Raw genomic sequence first — 16585 nt, 5'->3', positions numbered from 1 at the left:
TCTCCACCAGAAATATATTCACCACGGACGTCGTCGGGAACATCGCCGGGGTCATCATCAGAGGAGAAGAAGAAATCTTCAACGCCGTCAGACGATTTATTCTACGTAACGCCATTGGAATCTCCAGAATCACACACAGGAAGTGGATATTCAGTTTGTCCCGATAGTGTTGTCAACGATGTATCTCGCCTCGAAGTATTAATCGGAGGAAAGCGAGCCGGAAATAACTCCCGTGAGATAGTCAACGAAGCATCAGATATTTGTCAGCGATTATTCCGTGGTGGTATCATCGATTCTCACATTTACAAGGAGTTTGTCGATGAACTCATCGATTAAATCAACACAATTGAAATAATATGATTGTTCATAAACATCAACGCAGACCTAATCAGGTCCGCATAGTAAACTCTCGATTGCCAGTATACAAATATATTCACGGTAATGGATTCGGCGATATCATTGGAAGTCTCGTTACTCGAGTAATACCTAAAATTGGACCCGTGATTAAGCAATTTGGGTTGAAAGCGATAGGAAAGATTGGTGAGACTGCTGTTTCTGGTATCGGTAATTTGGCCAGTAAAGGCTTCAACGCTATCAAAAATAAAATATTAAGTTTAGTACGCAAAAAGCAACCTGTTAAATTACCCATTACCAGCGAAATGCCACCTGAAGTCAGTAAGGCCATAAATGATGCGGCAAATAAAAAAATAAATGATCTAGCACAGGAAGCTGCTATAACAAATCTAGTGCAGGAAGTTGCTAATATAAATCCAGCACAGAATGTTGCTAATACAAATTTAGCAAATACAAGTTTTGTTTCAGGTAGTGGTCTTCGTTTTAAACGATATTATTAGTAATAAATGTTCGCACAAGTGTCAAATGAAGTATTTGATATGGACGAGCCAGTAGGTAGGGATACATCAGTGCGAGATTTTCAGTATTTCTCGTACGATGTAGTTGAGCCAGATTCAAGAAATCGGAAGGAAATTCAAGTCCACGATACAACAAGATATTTTCTTCCATCTGAGGCGTATATCGAATTTGTTGGAAAAATTGTAAAGGCAGCTGATGGTACCAACTACGATGCAAATTTTGGTGTTGGTTTTGTCAATAATGGTATCATGGCATTATTCAAGAATGCCACTTACATGATTGATGGAAGAGAGATTGAATCAATTACGAACAACGTTGATATAGCAACGACTATCATAGGTCTAGCAAGATACTCGGATGATTTTACCAGATCAGCCGGTCCTAGTATGATGTTTGCCAAGGATAATTCCAACTACCCTGAACATTTACCATTTGATATTGGTAGACCGGTAGACCCCGCTGGCCAACCCGCTGATGTTCATTCAGTGATGATTGCCCCCAATGGCAATTACAATCTTGGATTTGCCATAAGAAAAAATATGTTGAAGGGAGATGAACGAAAATTCTCCTGTGCAATTCCATTATCTCATATTTTTGGATTTTGCAGACATTTCAGAAAAGTTATTTACGGAGCGAAGCATACGATATCTTTCGTTCGAGATGCCAATGATGACAGAGCCATTTGGCGAGATCCTGGTGATCCTGGTAAAGTTGTCCTTGAAAAAATTACCTTGTGGATGCCAGCAATAGTTCCATCGATGATCATAGAAGAAAAATTATTATCATTTATGAATCAAGGAGGAAAATCCATCATGTCTTGGTTGACAACAATGACTGACTCCAACGAAAATGTTAATTTGGACGGAATATTTACTTGGCGAATTGCTTCACAGCAAGGCTCTTCCGCACCTAGACATATCTTTGTTGCTCTGCAAAGCATGATTAGAGACGATCAATTACATAGTAACATGATATTCGATAGATTAGAGGCAACAAATGTATCGTTGAGAATAAATGGCCAACAGGAGCCATCCGAGGAAATAGCCATCGATTTTGAGAACAATTCGACGGCACGCGCGTATCATCGATTATTAAGTTTTATGGGACGTGATCAAAATATTGATACCGGATTGCAAATATCACAGTTAGATTTTAATACTCTCTATCCCATCTATTACTTTTCCCTGGAACATCTCGATTTGGTAAAGCAGTCTGTCGTTGATATTCATTTCAAAGCCAGAATTAACACAGGAGGACCAGCAAGAGCAATCGCAGTTATTCTTAGTGATAGAACAATGATCCTGGAAGGCATCAGTGGTAGAATGAGAGTCATCGATGCACCCGTAGAGAACATGTAACAAATTCTAAATTTAGATTAAGTGATTATTAATATGCCATACGATCACGTCAGCGTAACTCTGACCCCCGGTCAGGTGAAAAAACTTCATGCAGCAACAACAGCGCGACGAGGTTTAAGTTTAACCTTAAAAAGTAATCAACTTCACGGTGGACCTAACAAACTATCGTTAACTAAAAATCAACACGGACATTTCACCAGAGCCAGATCAGCAAATACTGGTATTCGCTTGAATCTCTCGATAGGTGCAATCAGAGATATGATCAAAGTAGGTGGTATTTTTCCTTTATTCGCCGCTATTCCAGGATTGATAGCTGCGGCGGCTCCCGCGATTGCAAAGGCAGTAGGATTAGGTGCACTCGGTGGGATAGGTTCCGCAATAGCAGGAAAAGTTGTTGGAAGAGGATATCGTAAAAAAAAGGGAGGATTTATCTCCCCCTTCTCTCTTCTAGCAAAATTGATGCAGCCGCAACAAGGATCCGGCCTTTATCTAAGACGACCCCCGTACGGATCCGGTCTAAGTCGATCCTACCAGCCTCAAATTTAGATTTAATCAGTGAAGCAAAAAAAAGGAAAATAAAATTTTTCAGAGGCGTATTTATGCGAGATCAACTACCAGATAAACCAAATCCCACCGAAACAGGAATAATAAATCTCGATAAAAATTCCGGCCCTGGCACTCACTGGGTTGCGTATGCGATTAATCCTCGCGAAGTTATTTACTTCGACTCATATGGATTAGCACCGCCAAATGAATTTATCAAATATGTGTCAAAACTAAAACTTCCGGTTTGGTATTCAACACTTCCAACACAAACACTAGTAGATCCACCAATATGCGGCCGGGAGACAATTAACGTCCTTGATGCAATTTCAAAATCATCTCGTCCTTTTCGCAAAATTTTATTTGAATATACCGTAGATAAATATCATGGTTGACATTTACGGTAGATCTCTCTTCAGAAAAGAAAAAAAGGGAGCAGTCGACATCGATACATCAAAGTTTGCAACCAAGAGCGATATTAACAATCTTTTATCGCTGTCAGAGGTGGATCCTGGCGAAGTTGCTGTATTTCAAAATGCAGAAGGGCGATTACAAACTAGCAACGTTAAAATAACTGACATAATCAAGCGAGACGAATACCACGATCACATTAGTCAATTTACTCGCCAATCGGAGATGGTATTAAAATCTATTGCTGATATCGCCGATATTATAGCGAAGTTACCCCTGAAGGCCGATAAAGCATTACACGACGATCTTCAGGATAGAATGACAAAAAGACTTAACAGGTTAAATAACGACCTTAAAAAACTTGACGATGCTTTAGATAAATTTAGCAAAAAATTTGACGAGAATATAAAAACATCCAGTGATACTTCCTCCGTATCAGATAAGAAAGCCGATGACGATCTTAGCGAGAAAATAAAAAAAATCAACGAGGAAATTACTAATATTCTTGCCGAAATTAACGAAGTAAATATCTCGATGAGTCAGAAAATCGATAAAACATCAATCGACGATCTCAACAAAAAAATAAAAAAAATCAACGAGGAAATTAACGAAGTAAATATCTCGATGGGTCAGAAACCATCGATCGACGATCTCAACAAAAAAATCAACGAGGAAATTATTAAACTCGGTAATGTTGTTGTTCCTGAATTTACCAGAGGGATTAACGCGATGCAAGTACAAATAAAATCCATCAACGATGAAATTAACGTGGTACGTGAATTAGCGCGTCAAAAAGTCGATACATCAACGTACGATGAAAAAATTCAAGATTTAAAAACAAAAATATCGTCAATGAACCTTGGAAGATTATCGCGAATTTCGATACCAACGGAGGTAGAAACAAAAAATCTTACCTGCAGTGTGCCATTCGTGTTAAGGACAAAATCCTATATTTGGAGTATTAAAAATGGCAGAAACGATTTTAGTCTCACCGTGCCAATTACCGGTATATATCGAATACATATTATCTCTGATACGAAATTTAGAATCCGATCGTGGCATAATATCCACGAATTTTATCCCTCATCTTTTATTATTTCACTAAAAAAAGATGAGGATACAGTATGCAATCTGGAACCACCAGATAGAACTACCACAGGACCGGTGGATTATTTTGTAATTTTCGAATTTTTGTCGGGATTGGAAGTATTTGGATAAATAATGATTATGCAATTGTTATCGTAGATTAATAAATGACCGCATCTGATTACCGTTACAATCAGGCGCGATCATGGCAGGATTCACTGCGAAAACAACTTGACGATTATCAAACAAAAATAAATAAATACCAGCGCAAATTAGTTATCATTGATGTTGCAGTGTACGCGGTATCTGCTGTGGTCGCTGGTGCAGGAATAATTCTATCCGCAGTAACAATGATAGCGCCAATCGTTGCAACAATAATAATCTCGTCAACAACAGCAATCGCGGGTGTTCTTAATATCATCGCGAAAAAAATATCATCGTGCACAAGTGAAAAGTTATCTTCGTACAAAAGTAAACTAACTAAAATCAATGACGCATACTCGAAATTATCATTGTTACTTTCTGAAAGTCTCAACGATGGTATTATATCCGATCTAGAATTTTCTTCAATGATTAGTATTTACTCGGAGATTGAACAAATGAATATTAATAATGTCCGAGTTAGCCCAGATCGTGACAAACACAACACCGCCGACAACAACGTTAATATCGCTAAGTTCAACGAAACCCGAGTTTAGTATTAATTTTTCAACACCAATTAACGTTAACGAAATTGCATTAACACAGTTGCGTGTCTACAATAGCTGGCCCAATGTTAGATCGAAATCATTTGGTAATTTGATGCCAAATAATTCACTTGTTTTTGCAAATAAAAATAAACCCGATGGAACACCCGATTGGATCGTTGTTGGTATACCAACGGGCAGTTATGAAATTGATCAACTGAATAATGAGTTTACCACTAGAATATCAAATTTAACCGGCGATGCTACTCCGGGAATAAAGATATCTTCACATGATCCAACACTATCGTCAATGATAGAAGTGAAATCACCGTACGTGGTAGATATTTACCAATCATCGATCAGGAATATATTAGGTTGGCCCGAGGTCGCACCTCTGATAAAACCAAAGAAATCGGATGTTATTATTCCAGGTTGGTATGATGAAACCCTTCCAGAACTACCGGAACCAAAAAAGGAAGATTTTACAACCAACGAAGGATGGTATGGAGATATCAAACACAAGCCTCTGATCCACAGCGCCATCAATCTCATGAATAACCACAAAATTAACCTAGTAATATTCGCTTTCACTTTTATTAACGAAAGAATTCTCTCGTGGTTACCTCTTCCTAAAATCCCCCCAGATGTGAAAATCTTCGACGCTACCCACATTAACAGGATAATAGCCCCCATAGACGGTATCTTGGTAAGAAGAACACTAGACGAGTTTATTCAAGAACACGAATTACAATTAAATTTATTGCGCGGATCATTTCATGAATGCATCCTAAATAAATCTGGTTCATGTAGCGAAATTATAAAGCACGTGAAAATTTTAAATCAACTTGCGAATGATATTGAATATTATCATGATATGTTTATTCGGGCGATAGTCGACGATATATCAATTGCCGACTATGTTCTTCCTATTAGCAAATTCGAGTTGATCAAGAACTCGGGTGAGAAACAAAAATTCATGAGAGTATTTGAATTAACCGAGGAAACACTGCCAAATTTCAAATTTCCCAATTCTGATTTTGATGCGATGAGAAAATCCGTCACTGATATCATCGATGATTTATTTCCGAAATTACATGCCGCATGGACCAAAAAAATACATTCGGAATTGATTCTTAAACACAATAACGATCCTGACAAAGGTGGACGACATATATCGCCGGGTATCGTTAATATAACGGAAGTTATCGCGATTTATCTTCACGCGGATGTTGTCGAGGGTAGCTATAATGTTGATTCGTCAGTGTCGAATCAAGCGAATCAGGGTTTTATTTTATATTCATTTTCACCTAGCGCATCTCCTGGTTTTTTGATAATAAAAGAACCAATGAATCCGTTTTACCTGCGATGTCATAATCGATTATTGACAAGAATAAATTTCAAACTAACGGATCAGAAAGGAAATTTACTTGATATACGAGGAGAAACTGTAAGTATCAATCTTTTGGTGAAATCGTGAGAATCTCTGATTTTTAAATCGCAAGTGAGATTTTCCAAATCTGTATCCCAGAAATATTTCTGGGGAAAAAATGGGCGAAAAAAATAAATAAAATCCAGGGAAATTTTCAAAATTAATCTTTTTTTTTTGTTTTGCGGAGATATTCAATTATTCTTCGTCACTCTCCGAATCAAATATTATCGGAATATAAGAAAATTCGATCCAATTGCCGAGATTATATGAAAATGTAGCGTGGATTATTTTTTCTGCCGCTCGCCACACCGATGCTGAACTAATATTATAATATTTCGCAGCTGATTTCATCGATTCGAAAGCGATCTCCTCACCTGTTTCTCGATTTATCGATTTAACCGCCTTAGCTGGTCGCCGTCCGCCACCGGTATTACCAAATCTTGCATTTTCACTCGGAGTTACCGCGCGAAGATTAGAAAGTTTGTTGTTAAGTTTATTTCCGTCAATGTGATCAATAACTAAATTATCCTTGATGATTCCATGAAAACACTCGAATATAAATCTGTGAGAAAGATAATTTATTTTTTTATTCTCGCTGAAGTTACACATCAAATACCCCGAATTACAAACATTACCGAGATGATACTTTGTTTTGATATTTCTGATATTACCATCGGCAGATGCTTCGTAATTCTTAATGGTAGGATGAGATCTATACTCGTGTGAGATTTTCATTGCAGGGATCGTTGATTTGTGATTCATATACAATATTCTCTTTGTTTAAATCGAAATTTGCTTTGAAACGATTAATATAATCTTCTTCACATTTTATCACTGACGAGGATCTTTTTTCATAATATCTTCGTAACTCACGATATTTTTTCCCTCCACAGGAGAAACATAATCTTGTCTTTCCTCGAATACCAACTTGGCAAACTAAACATCGTTGTGGTCCTTTGTTGCCTCGTCGAATTTCGTATATATGAGCGCCACAATATTCACCTCTGCAGGATTTGTTACATGATTTTGTTGATCCAACTGTTATCCATTTGCATTGCATATTATAATTTAGATATTTGTCTAAAATATAATAATGGATATATTTGATCTTGATGAGGCAGAATATATCATTCCTGAAGTTGATAGTGCGAAGAAGGAATTTTTCGATGATGGAGCGATTCATGTTTGGTCGACATGGAAAACTAACTTTGTTGATGCTACGATGAATCTAGAGCGAGCGAAAAAGATAATCGAACACATAAAATCTGAACACAAAGAGGAGCGATTTATCTTTGGAATAAAATTTATTGCACAAATGCCTGATGACACTTGGATTATTCGTGATAAACGAGATCCGGTACGCGGCGGTAAGAAAAATGTTGTTCTTGATAAAAATTCGAAACCAGGATTGCTGCTGGGGATTGATGGTCCTTATTATGCTAGGGCGTATCCTTCTAGTGCTGTTGTTTATGGAATTTATCGGCTGAATAATAATCCTGATGTGAAAAATCTACCTGCGATGAGGGAATCGCCGATGATAAACTGCGTAGCTGAGCGAGTTATCGAACATATGAGGAATGCCCGTCGCGGATCTGGTCTGACTCAATTGAGATTGGATAAAATTAATTCATGGGCAAAGACAGTTGCTGATGGCGCATCAATTGACGATGTTGCTGCGTTAAGTAAGAAACTTAAATTTCCTATCACAGTAAAAACGCTATCGGGTGAAATATTATATTCGTCGCCGTATAATTCTCGAGGAACACCAATCGAAATTGTTGATCATAATTCACATGCGTGGAGTCAGTCGGTAATGATATTCCCGCGAGATCGTGTTGTTAAGTTTTATCCCGTGGAATCCAAAGATAGTTCCGATGCAATGTTTAGGTATATCAAACTATTAGCCAGGTCCGATCCAATATCGATTTGGTTATTTTCTAGCGAAGAAAGATACGATCAATTTATCTTACCACGCGGAGATATTTACCGAGATGAAATATTACACGAAGCGATGAGAAATATCGCGGAGAAGTATTCGTCAAATCCAGATCAGTTACTGACAAATTGCTTTACTGTTCCGTCTGTTGCTGCTCACGCTGCTAGAGAAAGAAATTCGTGGAAACCTACAAGAAATGAATTTCTCAATGATATTCAACTTAGTTGTATCGAATACGGCAATGGAGGATTATGGAATACCAAATACTATTTCGAAGATATGATTTCCGTTGATATGAGCGCATGCTATCCTGGAAGTTTCCTTGGATATGGTGATTGTGCAGATTACTTTGCTAAATTCGGTCATCCCACCAACGAGATGACTAGAGTTGCAATTAACGGACCGTTACCCGATTTTGTAATGACAGGATTCGCTCATGTTACTTCATTCGAACTTGCTGAGAATTTGCATAGGATTTGTTATATTTGGTTTGGTCGGCATTTATCTCAGCGAAGATGGGTCCCTACGGTATTATTGAGGTATATGTTGGATTCGTCGATGTTGATATCATTGACGGTAAGTGAAGCGATTATATCGTATAGAAAGCAGACCGAGGTGTGGTTACCCACGGATTGTGAGAACGCGAAAGATATTGGAAGAAAAATCATTGGTAAATTTACTCAAGGAGGATCAGTTGATCATAAACATCGCCACGCTAGGTTATTTATCAATGATGCGGAGATGGATTTTATTATTGCTGATACAGTGTCTCGTGGAATATTTTGCAACAGAGAAAATATTATTATTGATGGAGAAAAATTGGGTACCGTGATCACTTATCTCGATGGAGAATCCGCGCAGTATACTCATTTAAGATCATCGATGCTCGCTTATGTGAGTATTAATTTGCTGTCGATGATAAATAAATTTTCTGATATCGCGGTAAGGGTTGCAACGGATTCATTTTATATCAATAAGAAATTTCAATGTAGATTGGAAAATTTAATCGCTAATGGGTCTTGGGGAACTTGGAGAATAAAAAATGAGGATATTCTAGACTATTGTGAAGACGCCGATGTGGAAGATTGCGATAAGTTTCACAAAGACCAATATGATGAAGTATCAACGGCCGCATCTGCGTTTGATCCGATTTCACGAAACAAATTCGTTTATCTTAATGGTCCTGGCGGTAGTGGTAAAACAACAAGAGCAATAAATTTATTTTCAAATTCTGATATGATCGTGTTAACTCCAACTCACAGATTAGCGCGAGAAATAAAACAACGTGGCGTTAATTCTTGTACTTATCATAGCTATTTCAAATATAGTGGTGGATTATGGGATCCAACTCGAATGGGAAACAAATATATCAACAAGATTATAATATTTGATGAAATTTGCACAGTAAATTTAGTTTTATTAAAATCATTCCTGAGTTGGCTAGAAGAAAAAAATACCGCAGTAATAATGTGCGGCGATCACGGCCAACCTGATCCTATTGATGGTGAATCTCCTCACAGGTGGCTTAGAAATTTTGTGGATTATTATGAAGAGATTGATGCTGATTATAGATCTAATGATAATTTACTAACTGAGTTTAAAAAAATGATTCGATTGCAACCTAATAAAATTCAATGTGATGTGATGAGAAAAATAATAGATGAAACTTCGATGGATAATTTTCTAAATTTGTGGCGTCCGGATCATTTGATAGTTGCTAGTAGGAAAATTGTTCGCGATGTTATTCAGGAAATATTATTCAAATTTCATTGTGATAAATTTCCAACGTTGCCGGTACCATTATGCTATAGGCCAGCTGATACTAGAAAACAAAATATTAATGTTATTTTACCATGCGGAGAAGAAAAAATAATGGTTTTAAATGATATTATTTTCGTTGATATTAATCTTGTCAATGATGCGATAAACGCAGAAAGATCGCCATGGAAACTCGGATACGCAGCAACGATTCACTCGTCACAAGGATTAACAGTAGATGGTCAAGTTTGGATCGTCGATGATAGAATTTCCTGGTCAAATTTAGTTTATCTAGCCGTGTCTCGAGTAAGAAAATTATCTCAGTTAGGTAGAATTAAATTTCACATTAACGAAGATGGCGGTAATTGAGTATCTTTTGGAATTACTTGTAATTCCTCTTTGGTAAATCCGCGTTGTGGCGCTAGTGAATCTAGAAAATAAATCGCTGGCCTTCCTGATGATCTTGTTACAGCTGATATTTTATGTGTCGTAACACTCCAGTTTGGATCAGTTGCTCTTTTTCTGCCACCCTCGGCTTCTCCTTCCTTATACAAATACCTTACAATAACGCTACCTAGCACAGGTGGAATAGTAGAATCTCGCTTTAGTGGTATTTTTGTCTTTGTAATTGCAATTGCGGGTTTCATTGATATTGTTCGTGTTACTTCGTTATTTAGCGCATTAATCACGTGAGGTAATCTTGTTACCCAATCGCGAGATCGTTTATCTTGAATAAATTCTCTCGCGTACTGATATCCGAATAATCGTTCTGCAAGAGTTTTATTGAATCTCTCAACGATAGCTTGATTGTGATGAACACCTACAATACCGCGACGGATTTTAACATTATTCTTTTTCATCAGTGAAGTAACCGCGCCAAGAAATTCTCGACCTGGATCAACCTGGAGAAGCTTCGGCCATGTTAATGGAGATCGTGAATAAATTTCGCTAAACGCCTTAGCAATATCTGTTGCTGTTTTATTCGATAACGGTTCCGCTTCCTTGTATCTGCTAGCAATATCAACAACCGTCAACACGTATTTATATGTGACTCCGTCGACGGTATCGTAAGGAAGAAACATAAGATCAGCCTGATGGACTTCATTAGGGACGCTGACAGAGAAACTCGCATATGATATTTTCTTAGGCGGAGGAAGATAAATTTGCCAGACTGCTTGCCTCGATAGCCACGATTCAGCGACAGATTGCTTTACTTTTGCTGCCTTAGCAAGTTTGTCTATTGCTGATTTTCCTCGCCAAAATCCTCGCGGAGAATAATATATTTGCTCCATTATAAATTACCAGCACCTAGTACTAATTTACCTTTCATTGCTCCTTTTATCAACCAAGTTGCCAATTTCTCTTTGAAATTTTTATCAGGAATAGCATCTATTGCGTGAATTAATTTAATATCAGCGAGATGTCTTTGTTGTAAATCTCCGCTGCGATATGCAAGATCGTGATAATAGCATGCGTTATCGATAGCGTTTACTGGATCCTCGCCAGGATTTGGTTGATTATTATCGTTAAGTCTTATATCTAGCCTTGTACCAGGTCCGCAGTAATTATATCCTGGTAAATGCTTCTCTCCGGGATATTTCGCCCAGGGAGCTCCAGGCAGATTTGTTAAGGAGGTTGCGATGTCTCCTCCGGTTCTACTTTTTTTTTTACAAATCTAAACTTAATTGTCTTGCAAACTTCACATTCTCCCTTAATTGCATTCCTGTTGTTGCGTGTAACGACTTCGATTGGATTTATCGTAGCAGTTCGAGTGCGACACTTAACACAATATGAATCCATAATATTCTAATAACATGAATGTAATTGATTTTTCAGCCACAAAGAAACGCGAGCAAGTAAAGCACACCGAGGCATTACCAAATTCGATTAGAATGATAATTATTGGACCATCTGGTTCTGGAAAAACGCAATTGTTGCTAAATTTGATAATGAGATGGTTAAAATGGGATAAATTATACTTGGTTGCACCGTCCGTAGATGATCAGAGATGTTATCAAGTACTAAAGGAATTTAGCGATAATACTGAAGATGGCACAATAGAATTTATCACGGATATCAATGAGGCTCCATCAGTGGAAAGTTTAGATGGCGATACTAATAATCTTGTTGTTTTCGATGATGTGATGCTGGATAAGCAAACTAACCCAGCTAGGATATTCTCGCGTGGCCGACACAAGAACACCGATGTGATTTACGTGACACAGCGATATACGCAAATTCCGAAGGTAATTAGAGATAATTGTAATATTTTATCAGTTTTCAATGGCGTTGATACTCACACGCTGAGGAATATTCATCAGACTTGGTGCAACGGCGACATGGATATAAATAAGTTTAAAAATTTCTTTAGTCACGCTCAGGCAACACCGCACGGATTTGTCACGATTAATCTTCATGATCCGCGTAGTAGATATCGAATCGGTCTTGATCAGATTTACTCATAAAATTGCAACCCAATCCTGCAATAACAAACAAATTTTACAATACCCCCCCCAAAAAAATGCTGGTTTTTTTTATGCCTGAAAATGCACTTTGGGTTGAAATTTTGCGGATTAATTTGCGCAGGAGGGTTTATTTTTGCTTTCTGAGGCTTCTACGGAGAAATGTTTGGTAGGAGGGTTAAATTTATCTGAGCCACCTGGTCTGTACGCCCTCCCTGCTGCTCACTTGTTGCCAATCGTCAACAGTGTCAGACAGTGGTGATACATCAACGCATAGAAACAGATTAGGAACTCTTGATTTCACAGCACATTTATTTGCATATTCGAAGTAAGGTTTTAATCACGCTGAAACATAATTATCTGTTGATCTTCTAGGCATGTCAAACAAAGAAGTGATAAAGCAAGTAGAGCTTGGTTACAGGATTCCAAAGCCATCAAATTGTCCAGACTCTATGTACGTGATGATCCTGAAATGTTGGGACAGAAAAGCAGAGAACAGACCAACATTTGAATTCTTATCCACTTTTTTTGATGACTATTTTATGTCTACAGAGCCAAACTATAACGAATCAAAAGAATGTGAATAGAAACTGACCACAGTTATCAAAATTACACGAGAAACATTCCTATAATCAAAATTAAATGAGAACCATTCCTAACAGACTGGTTTAACAGAAGGAAATAATACTGTAAATGGCACACAAATAAATTTTCGCATAAATAAATGTTCTTAGTTTTGACTGAAAAATGGAGCAAAAAATTTAAATGGCATAAAATTGGGGCAAAATTAATACATTTTATAAATACATGTACCTGTTTAGTCATAAACATAAGAAACCTAAAGCACAAGACGTATTTATGTATTCTAAAGGACTTATGTGCTTGGAAGAACATCATAAAATGTATGATGTTTTCAGTGAGGTTGTTGTTTTGGAGCAGAATTAGATATGCTGTGTTTATTTTCTTTTCTCATTGCGAATATCATATACGCAGCCTTCTGATTATCTTCTCATTTTCGTTTGAATAAGGTGGCTCGAAATTAAACATGTAAGATTTAGTCACGATAAAACAGGATGTTACAGTGCTGTAAAAGTATCTTTAATATTAAAATTTGTAACAATATACAGTTTTTAACCCAGCTGCCTTCAGCTAAAAAAAGTCTGCAAACGGTTGACTATTTAAAAGAGGATACCTAGGAGAGAATTAAGACAGAAAGGAAATAGTATAAGCAGATTTTCAAACTGAAAATCAAATAAACTGCTTCACATAGGGTTATTTGTAACACACAACACATTTTCAGCATTTCATAAAAACAACACAGTTACATCTGTTCACTCATTTGTAATAATTGGTTCTTATAAAATGGTGGCTGCTTTACCCCAATCCGGGTTCTGGAAAGGACTTTCAGAATTGCCGGGTGTATTTATAATACACCCATGAAGACCGTTTCATAATGGCATGTTAACATGAATAAAAAATCAGCATGCATTGGGGATGTTTCTGCAAAACATGTTTGCGACCATGAGAAGCTACTTTTCATGCTTGGGACCATGAGAAGCCACTTTTAATGCTGATTAGTTATCCATACATGCAGTTTAGTATTATATATATATATATATATATATATATATATATATATATATATATATATATATATATATATATATATTTGTGTGCGTGTGTGTATGTATGTATGTGTGTATATCTGGAATAGATGATTTTATGTAATGTTGCTTGCATAGAGTCGTTTATGTGTTTATGTGTGCATTAAAGTTAATTTTGTAGTATGTACTGAAAATAATGTCATTAGAAACTGTTGATAAATAAGTTATGAGTTGTTTAAAGTTATATGTATTACAGAGTGACAGTCAGATGTTAAGTTTGAGTGTCTGCGAGCTTGGTGTGCAATTGTAAATTATATTTTACCTCAGTTTTACCAGTGATTGCATTTACTGAATGACTGTATGTACTAGGATTTGACCGACACATGCTGGTGTTTTAACTGATTTTAAAATCTTTGATATAACTGCGTTTGTTACCAAACAATAAAATATCTTTAATGAAACAGCAGTTTGTTCATATAAAGAAGTCCGTGTTCATCTGTCAGAACTGCCGTGCATGCTTTTCTCACTATGTTTTTTTAAGTATATCTATCCTGTGTGCTTAATATTTGTTCATGATTGTGGATTGTACCTTAAGATATTGGTCATTTGTAAACAGGATGTTTACATGGCTATCTTTCGTCCATGATTCTAGGTCAAGGACATCAATCATAGTGCCTGTCAGACTCCGGCATGCAGACATAGTGAATGATAGTGCCTGTCAGACTCCGGCACGCAGACATAGTCAATGATAGTGCCTGTCAGACTCCAGCACGCAGACATAGTCAATCATAGTGCCTGTCAGACTCCGGCATGCAGACATAGTCAATGATAGTTCCTGTCAGACTCCGGCACGCAGACATATGTCTTGTGTCAAATTTCTAAATTATCAAAGCTTATGATTAGTGTGGTCCGAGTGAAGCAAACGTATATCAAAAAAGCTGGCCATTGAAAATGGGTTTGACACCCCTGTTCTAGGTTATAAACAGGCTGTTTATAAGCTTAGGATATTCTCTAAACAGACTTGCTGACAATTTGATTGAAATTTCCCACTGGACTTACTCAAATCTAGATCAAGTTTAAAGTGTTTAATAGGGACTTGGTAAACAGATAATTAATTCATATTTTAGACCAGTCTCTGAAATCTATTTGTTATAAGATTTTACAGTTGTGATAAGATATATTTCAAGAGAAATTATTTAATTAAATTATTCATTGGAATTACTAGGTCAATTTGACTTTGGATTAACACATTAATTTGTACTATTGTGAACTCATTCAAAGACATTCTGGATTGTGTAAGTATGATACATCAGGACATCCGAGACTATTGATATTCATTCGGAACGTTCTATATTGTTTTTACTTGTGATTGGTGATTTAGTGTTTTTTGGGATTTAGTTAATAATATAACCTCTCAGTGGCCTAGTGGTTAGAGCTTTCGCCTCGGATGCGAGAGGTCGTAGGTTCGATCCCCGGCCGAGCCATACCAAAGACTTACAAAAATGATATTTACAGCTGCCTCGCAGTATTAAGATGTTAGTGTTAGGACAGGATAATGTGACTGGGTGGGACATCATGATACGTGTCTGCGGCATGATGTCCCAGTGCTAGACAGCACTTTAAACGTGCCACACTGCAGACATCGTAACGATATGACTGAAAAAATTGTTACAGCTACGTTAAAAATCCAAATCACACACACACACACACACAGACACAAACACAGACACACACACACACACACACACACACAGAGTTCATAATACTGAAAGTGTCTTGACTATTCACTTGGGAACCTAGAAACTGTTTTTTAGTCGCAGCTCTGTATACGAATAGACTGTAATTTCATCTTTTAGCACTGTATACGAATAGACTGTATACGAATAAACTGTACATTTCATCTTGATTGGAAATAAATTGTTGAAACCTACATGTCACCAAACCCCAAGGAAATACTGATTCCTTTATTCACGGTTCCTTTGTAGCAGTCCTAAATTTGACAGACTGAGATTCTGATGAACCTGTAATAAAGTAACACATGGTGGCAGCATAATTATTGCCATATCTTTTGTTTTCTTCTTCTTCTTCTTCTTCTTCTTCTTCTTATTATTATTATTATTATTATTATTATTATTATTATTGCAATATTAAATTTTCACGATGACATCTAAATAAGGCGGATGATATTAGGCAGGAAAAGTATATGTTTACCATTGTGGCCCGCAACAAATTCTCTCTGTGTCTCTGTCTCCTGAATGTAAAAGAGAACAATAGCTTTCAGTTATAAATGTTCCAGATCATCTATGAAAGGAATAATAAATCGTACATTTTTCAACAAGGTGTAAAGCGTGTTGAAGATCTTAAGATGACTACTGTTGACGGGCTTTAAATTAGTGTATCATAAAATTAAAGTTATTTGTGCATATATGTACGAAAGAA

General features: G+C 36.9%; 1 protein-coding gene across 2 annotated transcripts in view; it reads left to right on the top strand.

Annotated features, from left to right (window-relative positions):
* The window catches only part of LOC149808203 (tyrosine-protein kinase Yes-like), a 103906-nt gene that overhangs the window by 86367 nt on the left and 954 nt on the right, over window positions 1-16585 (top strand). For both annotated transcript variants that reach the window (XM_089974636.1, XM_089974627.1), the window contains one exon: window positions 12918-16585. This exon is cut by the window's right edge and continues 954 nt beyond it. In XM_089974636.1, the coding sequence (XP_089830762.1) occupies window positions 12918-13129 (212 nt within the window). In that variant the 3' untranslated portion in view covers window positions 13130-16585. The remainder of the gene's footprint in view (window positions 1-12917) is intronic.

This window comes from Sinohyriopsis cumingii, chromosome 1 (genome assembly GCF_028554795.1).
Source record: "Sinohyriopsis cumingii isolate HCF-2022 chromosome 1, ASM2855479v2, whole genome shotgun sequence".
Lineage (NCBI taxonomy): Eukaryota > Metazoa > Mollusca > Bivalvia > Unionida > Unionidae > Sinohyriopsis > Sinohyriopsis cumingii.
Note: the sequence above shows the minus strand (reverse complement) of the source record. Positions and strands in the feature narration are given on the sequence as shown.